This window comes from Amblyomma mixtum, chromosome 3, assembly GCF_055824585.1.
Source record: "Amblyomma mixtum isolate Tamu chromosome 3, ASM5582458v1, whole genome shotgun sequence".
Taxonomy (NCBI): Eukaryota; Metazoa; Arthropoda; class Arachnida; order Ixodida; family Ixodidae; genus Amblyomma; species Amblyomma mixtum.
The window spans coordinates 213995767-214010207 of record NC_143014.1 but is presented as its reverse complement, the minus strand read 5'-3'; the positions used below and the strand labels follow the sequence as shown (position 1 = coordinate 214010207).

The 14441-nt window shown below is 41.8% G+C and overlaps 1 protein-coding gene across 5 annotated transcripts in view; it reads right to left on the bottom strand.

The window, feature by feature from the left end:
* LOC149353609 (phytanoyl-CoA dioxygenase domain-containing protein 1-like) overlaps positions 1-14441 on the bottom strand; it is a 56521-nt gene that overhangs the window by 1407 nt on the left and 40673 nt on the right. The window contains exons 1-10 of one of the 5 annotated variants that reach the window (XM_089582684.1): positions 13891-14112; positions 7304-7447; positions 7141-7216; positions 7018-7065; positions 6196-6251; positions 6068-6130; positions 5956-5977; positions 5735-5863; positions 4510-4629; positions 3447-3573 (exon numbers count right to left, since the gene is read on the bottom strand). In XM_089582684.1, coding sequence (XP_089438810.1) covers positions 3447-3573; positions 4510-4629; positions 5735-5863; positions 5956-5977; positions 6068-6130; positions 6196-6251; positions 7018-7065; positions 7141-7216; positions 7304-7447; positions 13891-13935 — 830 coding nt within the window. In that variant the 5' untranslated portion in view covers positions 13936-14112. Of the gene's footprint in view, positions 1-3446; positions 3574-4509; positions 4630-5734; positions 5864-5955; positions 5978-6067; positions 6131-6195; positions 6252-7017; positions 7066-7140; positions 7217-7303; positions 7448-9232; positions 9478-13890; positions 14113-14441 lie in introns of those variants that run through there. The other 4 variants (XM_089582685.1, XM_089582682.1, XM_089582686.1 and 1 more) reach the window with 4 other exon arrangements.

Below are 14441 nucleotides of genomic sequence, written 5' to 3'. Positions count from 1 at the left end.
GGGGGGGGGGGGGGGGGGAACTTCCCGGTCATGTGACAGCCCTTTGAATTTTTCAGATGAGTGCAAAAGTAGGTCTCATTAAAAAGTTTACAAAAATCAAATATTTCACTACCACGTGCGAAACTTTTTATAGGTAATGCATATGCTTTGTGGTTTTGTAATGCTCAGTGAGAAAGTTTTAGTACAAAGTTTTTTGCGTTGCTTTAGTTCATTATTTTGGCCCAAAATGCACCATTTTTGCTATTTTTAAAAACCACTACACAACACTCCTCAGCTATAGCCACCTCTGCACTCTGGTTTCTCCTGCTCCCACCCACTTTTCAGCTGGCGCTGATGCAATTCGCTGAGCTCCCAAGTTCTGTAGCAGCAGTTATTCGCCTAATGAAGAAGACGCAATACAGGGGCATTCAGCGCAGTCACATGTGTTGCAGAAGAGTTGAAATCTGGGTTAGTTGGTACATTATACTTAAGAAAAACCAGCCAAAAAGACGGGGACAAAGGAGAGACGAGGCACACACAACGACTGGACTATCAACTGTGCTTTATTGAAAAAACAGCCAGTCTCCAACAAAACCCAACAGAGCATGCGCAACTCAACGACACCGCAAAACCAGCACAAAAAACAACAACAGCGATCTCGTAAGATAGTCAAACTGCGATGTCAACGGGACAAGTAACCTAATTCTTTCTGTATCAACGTGATAGAAGCCGTGCTAACACAGTTATCTCCATGATTGCTAATGTGAAATGCTTCGAGGATTTCCCGCTCAACCTTACCCTTGCCTCTACCGAGAAAAGTGACATTGGAAAACAACGGGTAGCACCCGCAATCGCGGCAATGGCGAGGCAAGTTTGCTCCGTCAGCCGGAGTCAGAGAGTTATGGTGCTCTCGTAGCCTTTCATTTATACACCGGCCAGTTTGACCGATGTAAACTTTTTCGCATGTCAGCGGAATCTTATAAACCACCCGTGTCGCACAAGGAACATAGCAGTTTTGATGCCGCGTCGAACAAACAGGTGGTCTAGTTCTGCCACGCGCGACACGTGAACAAAGGCTTGAAAGTTTGCAAGGAGCAGAAAAGACAACATTGACACCTTGTCTTGCAGCAACTTTTTTGATATTGTGGGAAGCCCCATGCACATAAGGCATCACCTCAAATTTTCTTCTTTCAGCCCTAGTAGGGTCAGCCACATTTTCGTCACGGCTCTTAATTCTTTGCAGCAACGACTCTGCCACAGCATTCAAAAGCGGTTTTGGGAAACCGGCCTCTTGCAAACACTTAACCTGGTTGTCGAAAGTTGACTTCATGCTATGGTGGCAACTCTTCTGCAGAGCATTGCGAAAACAGCTCATGGCAATCCCTCTCTTGACGACTTTTGAGTGTGCAGACGAGTACGGTAATAAAGCCTTCTTACTCCTAGGTAAAAAACACCAGCATACATGGCCATCGTCACAAAAAGTAAGTTGAAGTTCTAAAAAACGAATCGACTGGTTAGCGGGTAGTTCAAAGGTAAAAGAAAGGGAGCTTGAGCAAGCTTGAGCAGGCTGTTTTTTCAATAAAGCACAGTTGATAGTCCAGTCGTTGTGTGTGCCTCGTCTCTCCTTTGTCCCCGTCTTTTTGGCTGGTTTTTCTTAAGTCACATGTGTTGTTCTAGTGCTGCCCCAGTAAATGTGGAGCATGCAATGCTTTGAATCATATGAGTCGATGGAATACATTCCAGAATGTTTATTCTGAGCGTTCTTGTTTTGTACAAAACAATAAAGTTCAATATTGTCGCCGCTCCTTCCCCCCTCGATGCTTCATGCTCTAATCTGATTGAAAGGGAAGCAAGGCCTTAAGAGCCACTGTGCCAGGGCTTTTGCGGTGCTCAAAGTGGGTAATATTGACTTGATGATGGGATGAGAACTGTGGTGCTTACACTTGCTTTGTTACTAAAAACACCTCTGTAGCTGAGCAGGATGTGGCTTCAGCAAGAATAGTAGTGAGGGGTGAGGGTTTGAAATAGTGTAATGCTCGTGTGCCTTTCACAGGCATAGCCGTCCCATACTTCCAATTAAGTTGGGCACCCTTTTCTTGATGAGCGCTTTCCGGTATGCAGTGGACATACTACCCTTTATGTTAATTTCTAGCCAAGTGAACAGCTGACGGGGTGTCATGATGTGACCTTCATAAGGCCTTTGAAGGCTTGCCATTGATGCTAAGTGCTTTAGTGTTTTTCCAACGCTGTTGCAAGCGCTCTTGCCAAGAGAAGTTGCAAAAAAATTCCACTCAGCTTTATGATGCAGACATTAACGGTGTGCTTGACATAATCTACATGAAAAGGCATTCTAACATCATTTGGAACTTCCATGGGCACTACAATGTTGTTCCTGAGAACTGAGCACAAACTCTGACAAAACGCCATGAAAGACCAGCAGTTCATGAGTGAGTTGTTTGGTACCACATGCAGATCACTGACCTGCACAACAAATCAGAAGTTCCAAAGGAGAACTTCTGAAGCCTTTGGTGTTTTTCAAGCAGTTTTTTCCTCTTGAATTACAAGGGGTATACTGATATAAACTGCAGTAACAGTCTTTAGGTAATGTCTGTGTTATCAAGAAAACTGCCGGACTGCTACGAGTCAGGAGGATACACACTTGTAACAGGCTCATGATTTTGTTTTGTATGCAGTATGTGCTGTGGTGTGTTATATGCACTGTGAGTGTTGAAAAGGCATTTCAACGTTTTGTATGGTCAGTTGAAAAGAGCTACTCCTACCACACGCCACATTGTTGGGGAAATATATTCAATATACTAAATAATCTCCAAACAGGGATAAACCACACTGTGTGTATAAGTACTGGCAGCATAACAGATACATCCATGTCAAATATTCCACTTTCTTGTCAAAAGTTAGTGCCTCAGACGAATAAAAAAAATTTCAGCATACTATATGTGTAGATACTGTGGAAAACTTCCAATTATTTGCGAAAATAAATGGCCACGGATTACCACAGAATTTGCTCCAAAATAATCTTTAAAACATATGGTCTCTATCATGAGAACGCACCAAGCGCTGATGCAAAAATATTAAGCACTTCCTTGCATTTTTTAACCTTTTTCTAATTGCACTGTTGCTGTGAGTACGAATATAGCCTGCTTGCCACATTTCTACCTTCACACAATCTGTGAAAGCTAGACATGTAAGCCTGCGAACCCTCAAACCACTGCTGTACATTTATTTAATCTACAATGTCCTTTGAAACTAAACAAGCTACAAAAACTTTGAAAGATAAAGTGAGGTGCCCATATGCAAAATGAACTGCTTTTTGCTCAGAAACAGATGAGCATTGGAAAGAGGAATGTAGGGGAGCTGTTCAAGAAAAAAAATTTGTTGCATTGTTTGTTGCAAATTTGTTGCATTATTACATAATATGTCAAGTCCTTGAAAGAAGACATGCATACCAGTTTTGTGGGCTGTATTCTGATCCATCCCTGTCGATGATATGAAATGTGTAAGCTGGCCGAGGGAAAAAAGAGCAGTTTTTCTCGCTCTTGTGCACAACACTGCCGTGGATGACTACACAGGAACCTGTACAGAAAAGTATGTTCTTATGTAGCGCTTATAAAAACATATTTTATTTTTCCAAGATAAGCATGTCTCAAAGAGCTGTTAACTACATTCACACAACGCCTGAATGCTTTGTCATACGTAAAACGGCCTTTCTATTTGGACCACAAGGTCGCATGTTAGGGATATGGGACCAAATGCATAAAGCTGTCCACGCATCTTCATACTTAAAATCAGTTGATACCTTGCCACCTCAGTTATTGAAGCCAATTACAATAGAGAATGAGGCGATAGTTAATAAAGATATTGTGACTAGCCTTTGCACTTGTATGCAATGGTACCTAATCAGACAAAAATATCTAAGTGGCAGCATGTCGCAAACCAGTGAAGATGGAGATGTGCAACCACCTGTGTGAATACCGCTGATATCACCTGCAGGTGTATTTTGCTTCCCGTGAATCTGCCGCTTGCAACTCATTTTAAAGCTTCGAAGCTGGCAAAAGCAATCCATCATCAGTGATGCAAGGATTAACTGATTTCAAGCACTTTAAAAGGTAATATTAACTCTGTGAGCATTATTAGTTTTTTTTTTTTTTTTTCAGGACACTATATGATTTGGTAAAAACCTAAAGATCACCATTCAATTTGAGCTATTTCATATTAATGATGAATCAAGGCCAAAATTATTCACCTTGTTTTTTGAACAGCATTTCTTAACATACGCAACATATATGCAAGACACAAGAACAAATACATAAGAACACAGTATTCTGGTCCCCATTTGAATTTGTTCCTTAGTCTAATGTGGGGCAAAAGCTGGTGTTCAGAAAACATGGCATACTAACGATTCCACGAGTTCTGTTGTTCATGCTTATTTACTTTGAACGCCTTAAAGAATCTCGGAAAGAGCAGCGTTTTATACAATTGCACCTTGATCAGTCTGATGCAGCTACGTACCTTTACACACTGGGACAGGCACAAAAGTTTCATTGCTGTAATCATGAACGGATATATCAACCATTTTTAAAAGTGGTCCGTCTGGGTCATTGTTGCGAACAAATCTTCTTGACAGGCTCACTGAAAGGAACAGTGCGGTGTGTTGGAATGGTGAGCATACGAACCAATGTAAACGTTGAGCAACTAGATGCGCTGTTTGCAGGAAGTTTTCCCACATCATACTGTCGGAATGTACTACAGCACACTGCCCTCCCAGCCTGCACTATAAGCAAGCACACCTTACTCTTGAAAACTTCGGAGGTATGAAATTGATAAAAAAATGTTAAAACTGCATAATAAAAAATTGCCGTTATTTATCTTTAAAGTTCTTATTTCAAAATTCATTTATATTTTAAATATATAAATGAATAAAAATGAAAAACTGACTCCAGCTTTAAGCAGTACCCATTTTATAATGGAGCCATTATAGTTTGTGGCTTTCCTGACCTTCAGTACAATTTGACATCAAACCATGGGACCTAGACTGGAATAATGTACAAAGCATAGTAAGCTGAAACATAAACCAGTGCAAAGGGCTGAGCTGAGGATATTTTGTTTTTCTCTTGGAACTTCAAGTGAAGGCTCAAATTTGCAGTAGTTCAAATGTACTATTGTTTAAAACGGTACAGATAAGCTGCAAGTGAAGGCTCAAATTTGCAGTAATTCAAATGTACTATTGCATAAAGTGGTATAGATAAGCTGAGTCAATAGTTTAGATAACCTGACTGGCTTGTACCTCAAAAAATTTATTTTCCGTGCAAATGCTTGATTTACATTTCGTTTCAGTTAGGACACTGGCTCTAAGTACTTTGCAATAGCGTGATTAAATGATTACTGAAGTCAACCTCATCAGCTAATACCTCAAACTCATTCTTTTAGTGTCAAGTGATTTTTCCTTTCAACAGCCCACCAGTCACAAGCCAGTACATGTGTGCCTCAAATGATGCAGAAATCTTCATGTGCAATGATTACGCTATCCTGTGTGGTGTACTCAACTCCATTTCAGTGTCTGGAGCATGATAGCCTTAGTTGCTTATGCGCCATAAAACCGAATGCAACACAACAAACCTTGTTCCATTTCAAATGATTCACATTAACATGAACATGAAAGTCGGACAAACTGTACAGTTGTGATATATGCTGAGCGCATGCTTCTTTAAAATAATGATTAAGCTTTTTCTCTTACTAGAATTATGGGATCCAGGGATATACCAGAGGCAACCATTCTCCATTGTGGCATCTTCCAGTGGAAACCAAAGACCAATCAGCTTGCTGGGCTCAGTGTACAAGAATGTTGCATCCTGGTGAGCTGTCACTGGGAAATAATGATGACAGTGCATAATTTCTTGGCAGGTACCTTGCACTCATTCACCCTTACAAAAATATTCTAGTTCATTTTACCCTTACCTTCACCTCCAATTTCAGGGTTCTGAAAGGAAAAAACAAGCCCAGAACAAGAAAAAGTTGGTTCAGTTATCCAGCACAAACAAAAAATGTGGTGCTGGAACACGAAGTATACCTTGAATATGTACATGCTCTGAACAAGGCGTGGATCCTTGAATCCAATTTCTTTTACCAGTGCCTGAAACGTAACAAAGTATTTCAGGTTTTTGTGCCTCCATTTTGCTCTCATGCACAAGTCTATACCTTCACTTTGGAGCTAAATGAGACCCGTCTGAAAACCGGATTTAGCCAGTGCAGTGCTGGAAAATGATGTTCAGGATTTAAAATTCAGTGCTTATGATAGCAGTCATCGTAATTTGCTGACTTGCATGCATGTGTTATTATAACCGAGAACAAGAATGATGTCACATCACAGGCCACAAGGCATCAGACTTTATTGAAAACAACAGGCTTATTTTTAAAAAAAAAAGCACATAGTATGAGGACAAAACTAATAGGCTGTTGTTAGCAGCCACTTTGCAGAAGTAAGAGCTAACATTCTTTTTCTGTTATTATTCAAAATGAGTTGAGCATGTAATGGTAAATGACCATGCAGTAGGGCCACTATAAGGTAATAGATGGCAGGCGTGCTGAAGAACTCAACATTTTGAGCACACATTCCTGCTTCAAAATGTCTTAACTTGGCTCTTAGCAGCAGAACTAGGGAAAAGCTTCCCTGTAGCATTTTTAGCAGCAGATGTTGTGTCCAGCCTTTCTGAATGCTGTACGACCATCAAGCTGAAAATTTTCATTTCCTGTAGAGACTAATGAGTTCATGCTTAATGTCAGGACATGAATTGGTTAATAAGAAGGCAACAACTACTCCTAGTAATGCAAGAGGACTGCCAGAAACATTGCATTGATCCTATCCATTCACTATGCATCAGATTCTCATCAAAGTATAGCTTAAATAAACATCAAGCGTCACTGTTGTGCAGGTCAAAGTATGACGGTGCTTACAGTGGAAATTTCATGCCAATAATTCTTGTAACGCATGCCTGTCTATGCAAAACAGTTGTAACTTACCATGCCCAATCTTGTTTATGCTTCTTGATTTGCTAACAACTAGGTTTCCTGTACAGAAAAAAAATAACTGTCTTTAGCCAGCATAAACAATAAAAACAAAGCAGTAGTTATTAGTGTTATTACCGTGTTCATCAAATGCATCCTCTTCATAAAAGGCCCGAATCTTGTCACCAGACTCCAGAAAGTACCTGTTTCTCCCCTTGAAATAAAAAGTATTTATGCGTAGCAGTTATTCATCAAGTGCTTTAGCATAAACCCCCTGGCATTTGAACAGTGTTTACATTACCTCATGATTTTTTGTACTGAAGACAGTTATTTGATCCTTGCTGTCCTCAATGCTGTCTACTATTCTTTCACACTCTTGCTTCAGCAGCTCGACATCTTGTTCGGACAGGAAGTCAGGTATTGATATGAGGCCATTCTTGTGAAACTAGAATATAAATTATGGGATGAATAATTAGGTTGTGTGACTCGGTGTATATATGAACAAAGCAGCACAATGGTGTGCACTAATGATATCATAAGCTAAATTAATAGTACGGTGATTTTCAAACACACAGCTGCCTCTCATTAATGTGATATCCTTGTAATGTGATGCATTTGCTACATAAAAAATGCTCCTGTGCAATACTACCCATGAAATGCCACTACACCCTTGGTTCCTTAACCGTTTATAATGGTGCAACGAAATTTGTATCATGAACTTCAGTTGGTGTGTCATAGTTGAATGTGCAGAGCAGCTCAATTCGTTTATTTATTTATTCATTTATTTTTTCAGGGAGGCTGAGGTTTGTTTGCTACTGTGGAGGTGCGTTGGGTGGAGAGGAAGTCATACCTTTTATACAAGGCCAACTGCATTTTGTATAAAGGGCTTTAGCCCGGTAATCGAGCTGCCTCATCTCAGTGTCCTTTGATTTCGCAACATATCTCAGCAAAAGAATAGCAGCAGTGCTACAAAATTAGAGCAGACTGCATAATGACTTTATGCTTTAGCAGAACCTTGAGGCAAACCACTCATAGTCACTCCACTCCATCAAGGATAAACAAGCTGTACAATAGGTTGTGATCAGAAATAGAAGGAAAAAAATTGAAGGTTCAGAAACATAACTTAGTATCAATTGGACACCTACTGGACACCAGATGGAAACTGCTAGGTGGTGTTTTTTTTTTTTTTTTTTTTTTTACTGGGAAAGGCAGTGAGCAAAGTGTGTTCTTCCTGTGTTGACGTCTCAGCAGTCTCTTGGTTTTGTCCAGAAGAAGTGCATGAGTGCGCATGCTGCAAAAGCAGCCTTGAGACACTCTAAAGAAACAACTTTGTTCAAGACATCAGAGCACTGTGTAAGCAAACAATGGCTAGACAATGGTGCCCTGTGATATGCAAACTCTGAACTGGAAGTACTGCAAGTAAAACATCTGCGGAATAGATGCGGCACCAGTTTTCTCTTCACCAACAAATTGTTGTCCAGCTTCTCCAGCCAGGCTATTAGGGAAGATGCTTTGGGCACTGGCAGAAAAGTATCAAATGTACCCCAGAACTGCACTGCCGTGTTGGTGTGAAGTCTGCTTTACTGATGATTGTATAGGGTAGGATAGGATAGGATAACTTTATTTGGCTCTAGCACAAGTGTTTTTTATGTGGTCAGAAGAGTCCATCCGCAACGGTCGGTTGCCCCTATTCCGGGGCTCCGCTGGATGCTGCCGTCAGCTGAGCTCGCCGTATCAAACCGATATGGTCATCGCGGCAGTCGCTGGAGAGCAGACCCTCCCATTGCTCCACACTTGGGTTTTGTATAACTGGGACGACGTCGACTTTTTGACATGCCCATGCTATGTGATACAGTGTAGGTTTTTCATGGCACCACGGACAATTGTGTGCGTAAAGTGTGGGGTACTTAGTGTGTTTAGATTTGGATATGACCCCATTTGAAGTTGTCTCCATGTGACAGCCTCTTCTTTGTTTAAAGATTTGTGCGGTGGTGGGTACCGCATCCTGCTGCCTTTGTAGTTGTTGAGTATGGCCCAGTATTCCTGAGGTACTGGCAGGGATTCCTCAAGGTCGTTGATGTTGGATGCTTGGTAGTTAGTATATCCTCGAGCTATCCTGTCCGCCTTTTCGTTTCCTGACACCCCCGTGTGCCCCGGTACCCAGATGATCTGACCTTTATACAGTGTCAGCATAGAGCGTTGGAGCTTGAAAAGGCAAAGAGGCTCACACCCACTCGTGATACCATTTCATCTTGTACTTTATGTCAGGCTGATGCTGCATTCAGATACAATTCAAGAATTAAGCAGCAGGTGTCTCTCAAAGGGGGCCCTCCAACCACAGGTGTCAACCTATTATCATGACTTCGTGATCAACTGCCTTGCACCTGCTAGTGTGGCATCGCACGTAGCTGGCAGGTATGATGCAACTGACTGTGATGTCAGAACAGTAGGTTGACACTGTTGGTTGGAGGGCCTCTCTTGAGGGGAATTCACAGCAACATGCTTGAGCTATGCCCAACTATAGCTGTTTATTTGCAACAAGAAACCATGAGGTCTGGCACTTTAGTTATAAATTTGTTCCCTTTGAGACACTACTGAGTGAGGTGCTATCTACATCTACAGAGTAAATGATGCCACTGATTTCTAGTGACCGTAGACGAATACAACTTAACTCTGCAGTGAAGCTCTGCCAACATTTTTGACCGCCACACAGAATGCCTCCGCCACAAAACAGTACTTTGTTGTTAAAGTTTTTTTTGTTACCTAAAAAAGAAGCTACTTACGGAACGAAAAAATAAGCTCAAGAGTTTTGATATAGCCAAATGTTAAAAAGCTTGCTTCATTTACTCCTGTGATTGGTCAGCGGAGTATACAGGACACTGCGGATCATGACCCATTGTTACCAACTGCTGTTTTTTAAGTTATATCCTACCATAAAAGTAACTTCTTTTTTTAAACTATGCTTACTTGCTAGTGCTGTAGGCTGGCAAACGGTACCTTGCTATGACAGTTTTTTTTGTAATGGCACTGTTTGGTTCAAGTACATGCAAATTCACATAAAGTTGTTTTGCTGCTTGCTGTGAGAAGTGGTGAGCTTTTCAGACATAACTGTAATGTAATATTTTGCATGAAAAGTAATCCAGCGCTACATTTCAAAACGAGGACACAGAAAGAACTTGACAGGACAGGCGCTGTACTCCAACTACTTTTATTGAAGCAGACACATGTTAAATTTATAAAGAATGAAGGTGCTGAGCGTATGCGCATTCATGACTGCAGGTAAAAAAGAACACAAAAAATCTGAGTAGGTTAAAAAGAGCAGACTGCATATTATCGCCTGTTTAACAGTCTGGATTCACTGGCTCGCAGCGAGACTGATGTGGTGCTTACGCATGTGTCACCTCTTTCCTAAATAAAAAACACTTATGACAATTCGCGAGATAATCTGTCCTTACTTTGACTTATAATTTTGATTCCATCAAGTTGTGGCCCACAGTTATGATCGTTTTGATCTTTACAAGAGCAGCAATGGGTGGTAGATTCTGGAACAATTCTGAAACATTATCTAGAGATCGTTCATGTTCCCTGGCATGTTCATTGACACAGCAGCCAGTTTGTCCGACATATACTTTGCCACATGAAAGGGAGATCTCATAAACTACACCCATGGCAGACCGTGCATACAGCATTGTGTGTTTCATTCCACAGCCAGAACTCGCAGGGCTGCCACTGCTGACCTTGGTGCACATCTTGGTCAGTTTACCTGGCGCAGAAAAAGCCATCGGCACGCCATACTTGTTGCCAACCCTTTTTAGAGTGTGGGACACTCTGTGGATGTACGAGATTACCTCTGGTTTGACGCTGCTACATTCTCGTCCCTGTGTTTTCTTTGGTCTCCCCTTGATTTTTTGTAAGAGTGCCTCGACCACGGCTACCAAGATGTGGGAACCCTGCTCTGCACAATCTGGCTACCTCACCCAGAAAGCTCGCCTCCATCATGTGAGAGCATGACTTGAGGAGTGCAGATTTCAAAGAAAGGGTCACAATATCTCTGGGCTGAATCAAAGGACAAAAAATGTTCTTGGCTCTTAGGCAATTTTTGGGCACATGAGAGAGTGGCATGGTACACAGATTTCAATCCGAAGCATCTAGCCCAGCTTCCTCCTGAACCCCATCCGAAATGACAGGGTCAGCCATCTTTATTTCTTAACATGCATGCATGCACATCGTGCACGTACACATGTATGGATAAATATATATCCACTCGTCCATCAATCCATGGCCACTTTTCTGCAGTGGTGCTGCAACTACTTGCTCCACTTAAACCTTTCAGGTGTCATTTATCATTTCAATTCAAAACAAATACTTTTTGGCCTAATTAGCACATGTAGCTAGGCCTCAAAAAAGTAAATTTAATAGTTTTCCAACAAAAACACCAAAACAAAAAACACCATTGGCCAGTTTTTTACACGGATAAACAAAATTTCTTACGAACTGTCAAAATAGGCGGCAACTGTAATATTAACACACCAGGATTCATGAAACCAACACCGACCGCAGGGATTGTGGAATCATTCTGCGATTTGAAGATGCACATGATGCAAGAAGTAAAAAAAAAAACTAGTCATCATCATCATCAGCCTGATTACAACCACTGCAAGGCAAAGGCCTCTCCCATGTATCTCCAATTAACCCTGTCCTTTGCCAGCTGCGGCCACCGTATCCCCGCAAACTTATTAATCTCATCCGCCCACGTAACAAGCTTCTGCCTCCCCCTGCTACGCTTGCCTTCTCTTGGAATCCACTCTGTCACCCTTAAGGACCAGCGGTTATCTCGCCTTCGCATTACATGCCCAAACCCATTTCTTCCTCTTGATTTCGACTAGGATGTCACTAACCCGCGTTTGTTCCCTCAACCACGCACGAAATGAAGAAATTCACACTAGCTAGAGCATACTCTCAAAAAAAGGTGCAAATTTTCAAATTTACAGTCTTTGCCAAAAGTAACCAGGCTGCATGGTTTGCTTCTCATTTGTAGTATAGCGCTCATAGCTTCCCTAAAGATAAAAAAGATGCCCAGGCTTAGCTTGGTTAAGCCAAGAATGCATTGCATATTCTTTTTGCGCGAGGTTTTGCTAGTATTGCTTGGCGGCACTCGATTTCTCAGCAGCTTTTCCTCCATGACGTATGGATGGATGGATAGGAGCGCCCCCTTTGAAACGGAGCGGTGGCAACCGTCACCATGCTCAGCCGTTTTTTGTTTGTTTTTTTATTTGTTTTATTTTTAAAGTTGTTTGGCCACGTCACCACGTGACGTCCCACGTGACGTGACGTCACGTGGTTTGGTGGCTGCCCGGCCGCGCCCAAGGACTGAACTGAGTGATTGCAATATGCTACGCATAAAAAGTTCTTTGAATGTGAGGGCAAGGGTTCTGCTTAGCATACAGAGATTTAGAGCTCAAGCTTGGGCTGGCATAATAGCTGTAATACGACTCCGAAGCAAACCGTGCGGACTGGTTACTTTTTGCAAAGACTGTACATACAAAGTGCCTCAAAGGGTAGGAAAAAGGCACAGCAAGTCCAGTTCACAGAGTAGAGAAGAGGGTTACAGAGTTAGTATGGCTAGATTAAGGTAAATTTGTGTGCAGCCATTTGTGCGCAGCCATTTGTGTGCAGCCACAATAAAACCTATGCATGCTTCATTGTTTCATGTTAACACGCATGCAAATGGGCTTTTGAAACTACATAATGCACTGATCTCCAACATACATATTTTTATTCGTGCTGCTGCTGACAGTGAAACTCCACATGTTTAACCTCACAAGTAGGGGTGTGCGAATATCAAATTTTTCGAATACGAATCGAATACGAATACTTAGCTCCGAATATCGAATCGAATATCGAATAATCAAGGACAGACGCATTTAATCACTACAAAACATTTATTTGGCCACCCAAGAACATCACAGTTCAACTATCGATGAATAAATGAGCACGAAAGGTGTGTGTGGCTGCACAAAAAGTATCAAAGTCTGGAACATTATTCTTAGAAGAGTGGAAATATCAGAGAAGATGGCTAGTACACACCATTGATTAAGGCTAGCTTGCCATCAGCACAAAAGCGCGTTGCTGGGATGACGTAAAAGGTTGTCGTGAAGGAAAACCAGCTGCACCACATGGTCAGGCAGAAGTAGTTCCCTTCTAACTGAAACGACTCCTCCAGCCACAGAAAATGCCCTCTCACTTGGCACCATGCTGACCTGGCACGTATTGCGAGGTACTTCGTGCACACCTCTGACTATACCAGCTTCGCAGGTATAGCCACAAAAAAGCTCACCAGCGCATAGCATGGCCCTTGGAGGAAGAAAGAATTTTCCTTCCCGAAATGAACGCCGGTGCTCAATATTCGGCTAGATACGAATATTCGCGTGGGGTCGAATATTCGAAACAACACGAATACTTGGATTTCGAATCGAATTCGAATACTAAAATTATAATATTCGAAATATATTCGAAAATTTCGAATATTCGCACACCCCTACTCACAAGCCATTAGGACACTGCTGCATTTTGCACCTGTCTGCTGCCATATTGTTTTGCACTTCTTCGGCACTCACAAACATGTGCGCAAAAATAAAAACAAGGCAGATACAACAAATAATTCATTAAAATATCATCGGTAAACAAGTCACGTGGGGATCGAAGGCTAACTTTACTCAACAGAACTGGGGTAATATATATTGATACAATGACTCGGCAAACTACGCGCGTTCCTCATAATGTGGCGGTGGACACGACGCATTACGCCTTTGCATGCGAAAGGTTCGGTTCACAATGGCATGACCTCGTAGTAGCGGCGAGATTCATTGCGCATGCTCGACCACTCACTTGCTCGACGCACGTGGTGAAGCTGAAGTCGCCTGAATCATCCATGGGCGGGACCGTTCAATCAATTCAGTGTCCCAGATGTGTGGCAGTGCGTGGCACAAAACCTGCGCTTGAGTACGGGTCCAGGATGCAGTCGCGGTCTTATCAAAAAATGTAATCCGACACATCTTATCTGTCATTCCAGGGGCCTTCAAAGAGTGCCTGTCGTCTGCACTTTCGTTTTCTACGACCCCTCCATAATCTTGACAATGGATATTTGTCCGCAACCATAACCGAAACCTTTAAAATTTATTTCATGCCATATTTTGCCGTGTTAAGCTAATTTTTTATTCGTTCATCGCTAGTTCTTGCTAGCGGGCCTCTTTTTCTGTACCCTTAGCTGGTGAGTTTCTTGCTTTGTTCTGTTAATTATTAAGTTGACATTTGTATAAATTAAAAAAACTTTGCATCTCTATACCGTTTTCTGAAGCATAAATATTTAAAAATTGTCTCAAAGATGACTGGTGACATGCTCGCTGTATTTGAGACGACCCAGCGGTATCACCATCTAG